The sequence below is a fragment of the Protopterus annectens genome, chromosome 6.part1 (assembly GCF_019279795.1).
Source record: "Protopterus annectens isolate FY-2018-M chromosome 6.part1, PAN1.0, whole genome shotgun sequence".
Taxonomy (NCBI): domain Eukaryota; kingdom Metazoa; phylum Chordata; order Ceratodontiformes; family Protopteridae; genus Protopterus; species Protopterus annectens.
In genome coordinates this window covers 78108792-78123252 of record NC_056738.1, presented here as the reverse complement: position 1 = coordinate 78123252, position 14461 = coordinate 78108792, and the positions used below count along the sequence as shown (strand labels likewise).

Sequence of the window (14461 nt, the reverse complement as noted above, 5' to 3'; positions counted from 1 at the left end):
GCAGGTGATTACTCTGCAAAATCTACCCTTTAGCCTTATATTAAAAAAGGGCAATTGTGGCACCAAAGGTATTATTTACATAGCTGTATGTGTCACCTGTGGAGAGTTTTATGTTGGGGAAAAAGAGAGACAGTTTAGAAAGAGAATTTATTAACACCTCTATGCTACAGCTAAAGCCAATATTAACAATGCCCTTTACAAACATAGCCTTGACTGCAGAGGTTTTAATAAATTCAAGTTTGGTATCTTGGATATAGTCCCTATTAACCCTAGGGGAGGGTGGTGGGAATTAGACCTAGAGATTAGAGAAATACAGTGGCAGCTCAGGTTGAATGCCACTATCCCTCCCGGACTAAATGAAAACTTGACTATTATTCCAATTTTGAAGAAAAGGGCTTGTATATTGTAACAATGAGTTTGATGTTAATTTGTTTATTTAATAAACTTTTTGAAGAAAAGATTTTGCACATTTATATGAAGGAGGTTGGTTTTCTACATTTTAACTTTTATACTTGATTCATATTTATTATATGAATATTTGGTTCTGTTTTTCATGTGAAGTTATCTTTTTAAAAATGGCATTGGGACTCTCTACATTGAATTAGAACAATTAATTGATTCTACCTATTTAAGGAATGACTAATTTATGTTATTTGTTCTGATGAAGCTCCATTTTGTTTGGTACTGGGACGAAAGCGCTTAACGTCTTGGCATTAAAGTGTTTTATTTCTTACTAATACAGACTTGGTATTCAGCTTTTGGTTTATATACCTCATAAATTACTGTGTCTAGTCAGCCTTTCAGCCCAGGATGGCTGTTTTTTCTTTATAAGTCTGTAATTTTCAGCTATTCGGAATTATGCTAATTTTTGGTAAGAAGAGATAACTATTTTGTTGATGACTTTTTCAGAGGTTACACAGTTGAAATTTAGAGTTGTATGCCCTCCATTGTAGGAAAAAAATACTTAATCTGACTGAACTTAAAAGGAGGACAAAAAATATTTTTCTTCAGCAGCTAGTATTTTTATGAAATGAGGCATAAAATGCTCCTTTAAATATTCTTCATAAATATCTTAAATCATGGCTTGACAGTCCATCCTTCTTAACTTGGCCTTAGCAAGGCCTTTGACACTGTCCTACATCCTAGTAAGATAGATAAACATTCCCAGCATAGCATAAACCTGTAAGCTGTCTGCTGGATAACTAAATAGAGCCTAAACATTTAAACTCAGGGGTACATACTCTAACCAGAGGAGTTTCACCAGTGGGGTTCTGCAGAGCTGTTTCCAGAACACCCTGCTCTTTAGAGTCTTCTTTACAGAAGTGAAAGCAGATGTCAAGGAGATGTAGTTAACTACATTCACTGATTACTGCAAACTGGGTACAATTTTCGGTTCCCTCATCAGACACACAGATACTTCATTAGTGCCTGGACCACACCAGTGTTTGTAGTGTCAGCTTAAATGACAAAAAGTATACTATTGTTTCCTTTGGAAATGAACACTCCTCCTCTTATCATACTTTGGTACCCCACTCAAGATAAATGTAGTTAGATGGAACTTGGGCACCTATGTCAACAACAATCTCTCTCCATGTCTTGGTTATGATTCAGACATCCTTCTACATTGCTCAGCTGATCTGTCCCAGTATCTCCTCTGGATCCCATGTACTCTTAGTCCCTCTATACTCTTCCTGTATTGGACATGTTCTCAAATACAGTGCACCCCTTTTGAATGTACCTCACAAAACACCTTGACCAACTTGAAAGACCCCAAAGGTTTCTGGCCAAAAACTATTTTGAGACTCTTCAGTGTAATCTACCATGAAAATCTAAAAGGCATAGCCATATATTCTGTCTCATATCACTCATCACTGCAAAGTACTGCACCAACTCAATGGATGGAACTTCCCAACCTTTTATCCTTAAAGCAACTAGTTCTAACGCATTCTACCCTTTATCACCCAGGCAACTGTCCATTCATTAGCAACGTAGTACAGCTCTACTACGATAGTAGAACATTAAAGTCATATAATAAATTGCTTCTGAAGTTCAGTAAGTCAAATAATTGCTACAGGGATTCCATGTATTCCTACAAACTAGACAAAGCTTGGAATGACATACCTCAAAATATACTCAACACTTGTAATTCTACCAAATTCCAACAACTGCTGAGGGAACATCCTAATAAAAATTGGCTTTGCTCCTGCACTAACCCTAGATAGCTGCACTAAATAGTTATACTCCTCTTACCCCTCACTATCTCACTCCCCTCCTTAGTCATGTAACTTACTCCCTACCCAGTACTCCTTCTTCTCCTTTCAGTTTCCTGCTTTTATTTTTCAGATCCTTAGGCAACAGTTTTCTTAGCCCTAGAACATTCTACCTCTGTCTAAAGTTTTTTATGGTGCAGCCTTTAACAAATTTTGTGGGATTTTTTTATTCTTTGTTTTCTTCTACAATATGTACCTCATTTTTGATTTCTTAACATGTATCCTATATGAACAGTGTACTGTACAAATTATCCATCTTATATGAATATTGTTCTGTTACAACACTGTGCTCTGTGGAGCTTTTCTCCCTCGGCCTCTGCTGAAAATAGGCTATTTTAGGCCCAGTCAGACTTTCCTGGTAAACAAATGGAAATAATAATAATAATATCAACACTGGAGGGGTAATCTTGGGTTTGTCTTTCAAGTACTGAAATTTCTTACTGTTTTTGACCTCCTCCAACTTTGCAGAACCAACGGTCTTGTCTAATACGCATGCCAAAGACCTCAACCTTCACTACAAGAACAACATCATCTACTGGCATGTCAGATTTATAACCCAGTAAATCCCATGCCTTTTAAATAAACCCCCTTCTACATGCCAAACAAAGTAATACCCTATCTTCTTTCAAAAACAGACCTACCACAGTAGACTGTGAATCATGTTTGCTGTATGTGAAAATAATCTTCCTATCAGTGAGTGATATACTGTCAATACGAATGACTATTCCAACTAAGATTCTTAATGGCTTTTTGTCCATAACCTTAGGATAAACCAGGCTGAGCCTGTAACTGGTCATTGTTTGATCAGTGTTCTACCCCAAAACACAAATTTAAATAAATAAATAAACCTATAAACATTTATGAATCTTCCTTTCTTGGGAAGATCTCCCATAGTTTATGTATAACAAATGCCTTTCTTGAAAAATGCTTTTCCCACACCACCCACAATATTTTGTATACTGAAGGTTACAATATTTTCTGTGTGTAATACTAAATTAGTATTTCTAATGGGTCATAGAATGGATAGAAGTTCCCATCCAAATTTCACAAGCGATTTGTATAAAGTTATTGTTTTTGTTTGACACTTGATTAGGAAGCATAATTAATTAAATAACAGCGAGATACAAAGTGTTGGATGATAATGATGTCATCAGAAGAGGACTTATCAAAAATTTACAACAAAACCTGAAAGCAGAATGTCGGGAAAAGATGATGTGTAACTTTTGTAATTGTGGGTAGCAACCATTGATATGTAGAAGTTGGCTTCAGGCCATGTTATTATTATTCCCAGGCTTTGTTAGTAAAATACCTTTTTGGAAGTTTTGAACTTTTATTAGACCTTCACAGACTGGCCTTCATAATATCATCATTGTTTCAATAGCCTCCTGATGTATTACACAATAAATTGTCATCTAAGATACTGTAATGGCAAATCTAGCTGAATTAAAGGAGGTGTGAATTTTCCACTACATATAAACTAAAGTGGGATTTTTAGTTTGCAATAAAGATAGCTACCATCCATCAAATACTATTTTTGGCACGTGAATGACTATTTCCATCTATATTTGCATTTTAACTTAAACAGAATATTATGCCAGTCCCATTTTTCCTACTGGTATTTGCTCCCTGTGGTGGCAAAACTGTTTTCCAGAAAATGCTCATCTACCAAAGTCTAAAAAAAAAAATTTCAGAGCTCAGAGGAAGGTGAAGTTCAAGTTATGCTATTCAACTCTTCATAAAATAAGGACTAGCAGGGAAAATTAAAGCACTGTATAAGCAACTGTTACAAAAGGAATGGTAAATGAAAACCAGCTGCCTGTTTTGACTAATATTGTTTCATGTCACTTGCTTCATAAAGGTCTAATTATATAGCACTGGGATACTAGGATGGCATCATTTATTTTCTCAGAAATTAACATTACATTTTTACTCATAAAACAAGATAAACGCGGCATGCAGGTGGGATGCAGGAATCCATCATCTACTGCACAAGCCTTCATCTACAGCTTTAAGGAGACAAAATGTTTGATCACAATTCATAAATCTTCCTTCTGCTGCTGATACATGAGGAGAATACCAAGTACCCCAGTGACTCAAAGTATGCATTTTATGTATCTATTTCCTGCTTGCAAGTAGTCTGTCAAACTAATCCAGGTTATCTTGGTATATACTCTATTTGTCATGCATCCTCAAATATTAGACACCCCCCACAACCTGCCAGTTTATGCAAACTCACTGAATTGACTTCTATACTGAGATATGTAACAGCCATTCCCAACTTTGCCACATGAACTGTTGGCAATCAGTTCCATTCCTGCACTCCCACATGTAAATGATCAGTGCACCTTTCCACTCAGCAGAACAGTGTCTGTGATCAGAAATGCCAGCTTAAGTGCCTATAGTGCCCAGGGCCTCTCAACAATAGTAAATAATTTACCCAACCTGCCTCCAACATCCCACCTGTCAGGGATCATAACAAATGACACCACAAAGTCCTACCATGTGGCAGCTGGAGCTTCCTGGATGTAACCCTTCTAACAGTGACTGGTGAAGCATGCCAAAGCCATTCTTGGTAGCAGTTGATCTAGCTTTCTCAGTGTAGCCATGCGCCTTAGATGTCAGTGATCTCACTGACCCCACCACTTCCAAGAACCCTGATAAAACATGACCCTTCCACTACTGGTATGCCAAGCTAGATACTCTGTTTATGATTTAACAGTATTATTTAGGTGTACCATAGCTATGCTCATGCACTACACCACATCAACAGTCAGTCTGATATGCCATTAAGTTCAAAAGATCAAATGTCTTTGTGTTAGAGTATATAATGGGGTGCAGGGTGATGTTGATTTAAAGGTGTAAAAACAGTTTTGGGGAATTGCTGTAATTTCTCTGAATCACAGTTCATAATTTGAAGTGTCATACTCTCAGCATTCGGTCTCACACTTCTGATAAAGAGCCCTCTTTCACCACTATCTCAGATACAGCCCATCAAACTCCACCAGTTTTTTAGTGTGCCTGTCATTCCATAAACCTGCCTCTATGAAACCCATACTCTGTTGCTAGTATATTACTATACTGTCCTTTCCCTTTAGGTATGTAACTGTTTAAATGTCTGTATCAGTATGTTACATGTGCACTGTAAACTATATGACATTTCTGTGGTTGTGAGAGACTATGGACTACTATGATAAAATAATATTACAGAGCCGTACATGTGGATATTGAAAAGAAAGTAACACAGATAATGATTATTAGCTGTTTTGGGTGGGACAGGAGTGGTATAACCAAAAGTGAACAATGCAACAGTAAGAAATTCTTTTCAGACAGCACTAGCATCACTTTTCACTTTACCATTTTCAAATTTTTTTAGGTTTCAAAACCAAAAACATCAAAACCTCCTGCTTTTATAGTATTAATTTTTTTCTGAAATTATGGACTATACTAATAAAAAATGTTTTGCACATATTTACAATATAAAAATAAAGGAATACCTTAAAAATTCCCTTTTTAGAAATTATTTTCATAACATTGTGCATTTCTTTGAATGCAACTGTCTATTTGTTCCTTTTGAATATATATCTGTCCTCAAGTCACATGTGTCTGACTAAGTTGTTCTATATTCTGTATATTCTGCTCATTTTCATAATTATGTTCTACTTTCATACCAAATAGTGACTACCACAGTTTGCAGGCACATTGTGGGTACTGTGTGTCTTATGCCTTACAGTTTAACTGAACCGGGCATTGAATAATTGGTGCAAGATGTAGGATCTGCTAATTACAGCACTGTAGTATTGGTAAACATATAATATCATATCTAATTGCAGGAAAGAATAGTAGATTTCATCAGTGAAAATACAGGCAACAAAAATAAGTCTCCTATTTTTTACCTGATCACAAATATCATTTTGAGTACTGACAGCAGGTGAATGCAAGGGAAGGATCAGAAAGCTGTAGCCACTATTGCTGCAATTCAGCTCCAGTACAAGCCAGAAACCGGAACAATTCTGGTCCACTACCTTTTATCTTCATTGCTGCTCAATGTTTATCTTCAAAGTCTGTGCACATTAGAAGACTGAAGAGAAAGTGGGCAAAATAGATGAAACACTCTGAGAAAGGATGGAATGGTAGGCAGGAATGTAGAACTGAGAGGGGATGGGGCCATATGAGTCATCTGAAGGGGATAGTTCAAAATAGACATGAGTAAATAGTGCTTTGTATCTCTACAGAGACAGTGTGGTAGATCCCTGAAATGTAGTTTCTGAGGCAGTGCCAGTCATCAGAGGGATTTATCAATACCTGGGAGAGATCATGGTAATGATGGGGTATTGGCACTAGAATGGCAGTGCCACAGAAGTAAACCAACACCAAAATGGCACAACAAAACAATGATTTTTCTTTAGTCAGTGTACACATGTTTGATGCATATTCACATATTAATTTGATGGCTGGTGATAAATATTGTCTTGTTTCTTACTTGTGGGGATGTACCTTTCATGCAATCAAACATCACATACAAGTGATAACAGCCTCGGCACCGTTTCTGAGTATCTGCTGCTGAGTAGTAAAACTCCTGAATTAATACATTTAGTGATTCTGTAGAACATAACTTTACAGTCCCCAAAACATCTGGATCCACTGTTCTAAATGCAGATGGAAGCAGTCTAGAAAGAAGTTATTAGACTACACCACTGTTATAGATACTATATATAACATTTTTGCCCTGTATTCATAGAATGGAAATGAAATATGCCTTCACTGGTCATTTACTTATCAAACATATGTATGTATGTGTGTGTGTGTGTATATATATATATATATATATATATATATATATATATATATATATGGTTCTACCTGACAAGGTCGACAATTAAGAAGATCGACAGCCACTTAACCAAGACGTTATGAACGAAAACTCATAAAACGGAAAGTGCATATAACGACACTCCAGAAGATCGACAATAACACAGCGAAGTAATAAATACACATATCAGTAAAATAACATCTGAATCACAGCACAGCACAATACAATGGTAAATTGTCTGTCCGGAAAATTATTTACAAATGCAACATATAATATTACCTCCGTGAATACATATGGATTACACAATCTACCTACCAATAAATGCTAATAAATGCCATTGCAGAGATGACAAGTACGTAAACATGTACGCATAATTAGCAATTAAACACAGAATAATACTTGTGTTATTGGGCATTCGTAGTGCTATGCACCGAAGACAATATGGCGAATGTGGACATGAATACTCCGGGAGTACTTGGAACTTTATACCAGACCATACATTCCCAAAAGAATAAAGCAATGTTAGTAATCGACAGTTACCTGTATTACCTTGAACGTACAAGGAAAACTAAAAGGTATTGGGCTTGTAACTATAAAAGTACAGAGGGCTGTAAGGGTAGAGCTGTTACCGTTTTCTTAGCTGACGGTGATAAGCTTGAAAAATCAGTTGCTCATTGCCATGCTGCAGAACCAGGAGAGTTAGACTGATACCTTGTGTGTAGTGAACTAAAACTTAGAGCTAGTATGGGTAGGGACACACCATCACTGATAGTTGACGATGCATTATCGTCAACTTCCTTATCCACAATTCACTGTCTTCCCCACAGAAGAGCTCTACTGCAACAAGTGAACCGTGTTAGATGTCTGAAGTGTGGACTAACTGAAAAGGTTAAACTAACACTTGACAGCATAGATTTTAGCAAGTTCACCCTGAAGAATGGTACATTTCTAAGCAAACGTATGTCAGATAATGCAACAGACACAACAGTTATTGTGTTCAGTACTCTACATAATTTATTCGATTTAAGCTGAGCTACTATATGGCTAATGGATGGTACATTCTTTTCCAAAGGGGTGACCATCCAGCAATTATACAGCATACATGCACTTGTAAAATATGGCACATATACCAAATCCGTCCCTCTAGTATACGCATTCATATCCAAAAAATCATTAGAAGCATATAACTATCTATGGCATGGTATATTGTTTCTGCTCACATCCAATAGTTTAGAGATGCAAGTTAAATTCGTCTTATGTGATTTTGAAATCGCTGCGTTGAAGAGTATTAGACTAAACATTCCTGATGTCCGTTCTAAGGGTTGCCTCTTTCACTTTGGTCAAAACATCTGGCGAAAGGTACAATCTTTGGGTCTAGCATGTACATACAATAATTCACAGGAATTACAGCTAGCTGTGAAATCATTGGTAGCACTAGCATTCCTGCCTGAAGATAAAGTTAAAGAAACGTTTGATGAAATAAAGTCAACATTTCCATCAGAAGGAAAGGACATACTGCAGTACTTTTCTGACTGGTACATCTATGGGAAAAGGAGTAAATTTAATACTAGATTAACATCAGCAGTGAGATTTCCGCCATTGTTTCCAATTAAGTTTTGGAATGTTTTCGAACTTAATGAACTTTCTCTGCCTCGGATGCAAAACACAGTGGAGGCGTGGCATAGGAGGTTAAAATGCTTGCTCGGTGATAGGGGGACGGATTTGAGGTATTTGCTCCACATATTGACATGTGAACAAGACCGGGTAGATGAAATGAGAGTACAGGGTATGTACCGTCACCCAAAAAGAGAAAAGTAGTACTTAGGCAACATCAGTTTGAGACGGTTATAGCAAATATGGAACATTATTCTAACGTGGAGTTTGTCAGAGCTGTTTCAAGACTGTTGAAGATGTTAACGATAAAGTTTAGAATGTTTTCATTGTTTATTGACATAGACTACCAAGATTTGAGTAGTAGAAAAATGTCTAGAAATGTACATTATATATCATTTCTGCACTGGCACGGAGAAGCGTTGATCGAAATGAAGTGGGTTTTGTGTTTGTTTTGTGGTGTAATGGTGGAACACATGTATGATGACAGAAAACATGTCGGTTCTGTACATAAACATGCTGTGGATATCTACATACTGCATATACTGTTGTCGAGCATACTATGGAGATTTGTTGAAGATATGCTTGTCGGTAATTACAACTGTCGGTTATTTGGTTTGTCTGTGTTCTCGTGTCGGTCATGTTGTTGTCGGTTATTTGGCTTGTCGACCTTGTCAGGTAGAACCATACATATATATATATATATATATATATATATATATATATATATACACACACACACACACACACACACACACACACACATATATATATATATATATATATATATATATATATATATATATATATATATATATATATATATATATAGATAGATGTTTTATATATATATATATATATATATATATATATTTATATATATATATATATATATGTTTGTGTGTGTATACATACATACATATATATATATATATATATATATATATATATATATATAAATCCCCACTTAGAAAAACTATATAAATTGCATGTAAATAATGAAGGAGAGAGAAGGCTTGTCCCACATTTCTTTAATTTACAGTAAACCTTTGCATCACATTAACTAGTGCCAGCAATATAATAAGGATTAAGAAGGGCTTCATTTGCTATGCAGCTGGCATGCCCATAAGATTTACAAACACATGCACACATTTCTCTCATGTGAACTAATTTTCTGCTAATACCAAGACTTTCTCATATTCTTTGGTTATGGTCAGTGAGCTAAATATTATTCCCAGTTTTGATCACTGCAGGGACATTAACAAGTAGAGAGTAGGAAGAAAAATCTGAACCACAAGTAAAAAGTAATATCTTCATTTTATTGGGGCTATCATACCCACAATTGTGGGAGAATGACCTCTACATTCCTCTGCATAATAGAACCACAAGACATCTGCATCTTACTGAAAAGGAATAGTTGTTCAGGCAGTTGTCCTGAGATTCATTTTATGGTACAGGGGGTGCATAATTAAATACACTGGTTCCTGGCAGTGCTGAGGATTATGGCAATGCGCCATTAACAAGCTATTTTCTGGAGTAATGGGCTTGATTCCCTTAGCATTCATTTGTCTACTGTGTGAATCAAAGCAAGCCACTTAATCAGACAGTGCTCTGGGGAAATTGAGCTAGGCTCCTGCATGATCTTCTGGCCCTCACGCTTACTAAGTACCCATGAACCTACGTTCTACTTTTCTCCCAGTACTATTTTAGCAGAGCTGTCTATTCAGTGTGAAGTACACAAAGTGGCAGGGGATGCAGAAATACTTTCTGATTAATTGCGCTAGTACAGTACTCTTTACCTACAGATGATCATACGTTTATTCATTCGGTTACTAGCAAAGTACTTCATTCCCAGTGGTACAGATAATGGTCTCCTTACAAGATGCAAGACACTGTACTTTTAAAAGTAAGTTAACATGATTGTTCAAGTATCCTGCAGGAATTTCAGTTACTGAACTACTGATTGCATGCTTCTCTTAAAGTTTACAGTTCTTAGTACCATGTAAGGACCCACAATTAAGTCGCAGGATACATTTTGTTTATTTTCATATCTATATATCCAGTCCAAATAGAGCCCCTCTCACTATAAATAACATGCTGCTTCTCAGACAAAACATTCTGATTGTCTGTTAGTGTTGCACAAAGAGGTAAGATAATGAAATGCTAACGATGGTTGTTCATCATTCTTTGGTTCAACTACTTGAGTTATAACGTGTACACAGACTGAAAGTGAGGAATGTACTTAACCAGACTCATGCTCCAAAGGCCAGTCATGAAAAAGTAAAGGACATCGCCCTTACTACATCTAATCAGTATGAAGGGGCTGATTATCCCATTTTAATAGGTAGAATTCTTAACAAATATGCACACTGAAATTTGTGAAACTTAACTCATGGGTGTACATTAAGTGGCTGCTTTAGGCTGTTTTTGTGTACAGGTGTAAAAGTAAATATTTTTAAACTGCATTTTGTCAACACACTTCCTGGACAGCAATATCTGTGTGAAAACTGAGCTATTATCATACCTTTCCCAAAAAAGTCAGGTGTTGCACTATCAGGTGAGCACTCTCAGTCTTTCCTGCACCACTTTCTCCACTGATGATAATACACTGTTAAAAAAAAAAAAAAAATTAAACAACATAACACTGCTACAAGACATCCTTCTACCAGCTTTTTATGAACCAGTTCAGAAGAAAGTGCTACCTTTAAAGAACTACATATTGAGGTTAATGCATTCAAATAGGAGATTATGCAGATTTACAAAAATGTTCATTAAACAAGGACAATATATTAAAAGACAGAACATGTAGGCTTCAAACATTTTAAGAACTAAATGAATAGCAGTTTATAAAGAAAAGCTGTTGCATTAGCAAAGGTCTCTGCCTTGCTATGTAATACTTGAAAATGTAATCTAACTCGGCATTTAGCAGATAATGCCTTTATTTGCATAGCACTTGTTTCCTTTACTGCAGTCTCTCAGCTGGGATAGACCTGAGAAATGAGAGCAATTTCATTTAATGAGTCTCAGGGGAGAGAGGTGGTAAATCAACATTACTTGTAAAGAACAGCAAACATAATGTATTATAATAAAGGGGTATAAATCAGACATGATTACAGACTGTGTCAGCTGTAAATGTACCCAAACTGTAGCACAAGTTTTACTTACAGGTAAAACTCAGCTTATACGATTTTACATTCATTTATAATCAGATTAATTTATAAATCAGATCCTAATACTTATTTCAGGTAAGGTACAGTACTTACTAACTGTACCGAACCATGTACTAAAAAGTAAATTGATTTATTCAGTTATAACATGTGCTTTCATACAGTGATTGGGTATAATTGCATCTCTAACATTCTTTAACATGGGCCATATGAACTACAATTCATGCAAGTAATTTAACTGGGACCATCAACATCCTCCAAACATGCCCAATATTTATCTTTGTGGATCCTTAAAAGCATTCCATGTTAGGTGAAGAACCGAAAGTTACACGTACAGAAAGGATGGGAGTGTACAATGAACAAATGTCACAAACTGCTGCATGTAAACCATCTCAATACTGGGATATAAAACACTGAAATGAATAGGTTACATTCACTGCACAATGTGAGTCACGTTTATCAACAACAAGTTATCATGCAATGGCTAGTAAACACCGAATGCACACAGTCATGTACTAAACCGTGCTCTTTAAAAGGGATCTCTGATTCTGACTGCACGGTCAGAGCACATCTGCTGCAATCAAACAGTTGTTCTAGTGTGAAAGCTTTGGTTGTTCCTTTTAAGATGGGATAAATTATGCCTGGACTTTTTCTGCGCATGCTCCAGTGAACCTATAAGTAATCTAACTGGACATACTGTGTTCCAGCCATTGTGACTGCCTTTGAATGCAACACCTTTCTGCACTCCATCTGCTGTAGGTGATTGTAGCAACACTGCAACCTGCATCTTAAGTATGGTCATCAGTGACTGTCTGCTAACTATGGAACTCAGTCTGAGCAAATACCTGTCATTCTGATGAATAACAAGCTTATTAAGTAACCTAAACAGATTTCAGTTGTTCAGATTGTACTACACGTCCAGTAATACAGTCTTGCTTCAAATCCCCTGACCACTACTGCATATGCAATTTACAAACCATTTTATACTGAGTATTACTTTGCAGTCAGTGCCAGACATGCACTGAAGACTCACTATTACAACATTAGCAAACATCCAAAATGGTAACAAGCACCCAGCTTGTTCAACTCGGGATATCAAAATTATATGAGGTGCAAATAATAATCGACTTTGTGTGTGATCTACATCTCCATTCTGGAATTAAAAATAAAACACAAAAAGATTATAGTGCTGTGTACATTATAAAATATTCTGACGACCAACAAAGAGTACTGCTTTTGCTGCGCTGAGTTCAGTTCAACCAATATTTTGCAAAGAGTTTTCTCTGCAGCAGAAAAGGAATGACTTGGGGAAACCAACTCAAAAGTAATACTTATATTATGTCCATTTATATTTTTGATTAAAAACATTGGAATAGCCTAGGCTTCATTCATAAAGGTCTTACATTATTGTTTTAATTAGAGGAAGGGAAGGAGTCAGATGCTTCCTCTTTACTAAAAAACAAAGTCAGGAGGACATACATCCTGTTTGTGCTACTCTCAAACACAGAAACAGAACTGTGTGCCTGAAAGCATTTGTTCGTTCATGTCCATTGTAACACAAGCTTGTCTGTCTTGTCAGGGTGACATAAGGAGGATGGGCACTGGGAACAGTGTAGAGTGGTCCAGTGCCCCACTATAGGGTTCAAGTGTTTGAAGTGCTGGGGGTTCACTTGAGAAACAAGTGCATAGCAGCAGCATAAGCTGTGCTTTTATACTTACAAAGGGTACAGAAGGTGTACACAAAGGATGGAATTATATTTCACAAGTAGTACAACAGTGCAAACAGTACTTCTGCTCATCCATATGGTGCAAGAGACCATCTGCAAAGTAAGTCATTTGATTAATAGGAACAAAGTAGTAGTGTAAACCATGTATTCATACTTGCAAAGAGTACAAGTGGAGTTTGAGGACAAGGATTATCATTTCAGCATACAGGGCAGTACACCTTTTAAAGGGTACTGCAGGTATTTAGGAAGACAGACAAGCAATATAAACTGCACAGACAGGATGCAGAATTTTTTATTTATTTATTTATTTCCAGTTTGGTGACCAGGGAGGTCCACTGGGCTCAAAGAGGCCATTTTCAGTGGATGCCCGGGGAGAAATGCTCCATAGTACAAAGTAAAAACTACATAATGCAGAATACATAGTACAAAGTAAAAGCTACATAATTCAAAATCAACAAAGTACAATACACAGTTGCAAAAGGTACAGTAAACAACTTGTAGCTGTTAAATAGCAAACTAAGCACAGTTAAACTGCAACAATATATACACTATATAATCCATATTTGCATGTTAGTAGGATGGGAACAGTAGTAGACACTAGAATTTGTTCATAGGTTAGAAATGTCAGGTAGAGATCTGAATGTAGTTCTCGAGGGATAGATCCCTGGTAAGTAAGGAAACAACAGGACTTTGAATGTGATAAAAGTGATCATGAGTTAAGAAAGTTAGGTAGGTAGAGTGCAACTGCACTTCCAACCATGGCAGAGGTAGGAATGGAGCTGGGTTTTGAAGAGTTCAAAATTTTCAGAGATTCTTAGAGATAGAGGGAGAGAGTTCCATTTTTTGGCTAAGGTAAAGGATAGAAGTAGCTGACCA

At 36.4% G+C, this 14461-nt stretch overlaps 1 protein-coding gene across 1 annotated transcript in view; it reads right to left on the bottom strand.

Annotated features, from left to right (window-relative positions):
- The window catches only part of MYO3B (myosin IIIB), a 2630788-nt gene that overhangs the window by 2327108 nt on the left and 289219 nt on the right, over positions 1-14461 (bottom strand). The window contains exon 6 of the mRNA XM_044075508.1: positions 11216-11299. Within this exon, the coding sequence (XP_043931443.1) occupies positions 11216-11299 (84 nt within the window). The remainder of the gene's footprint in view (positions 1-11215; positions 11300-14461) is intronic.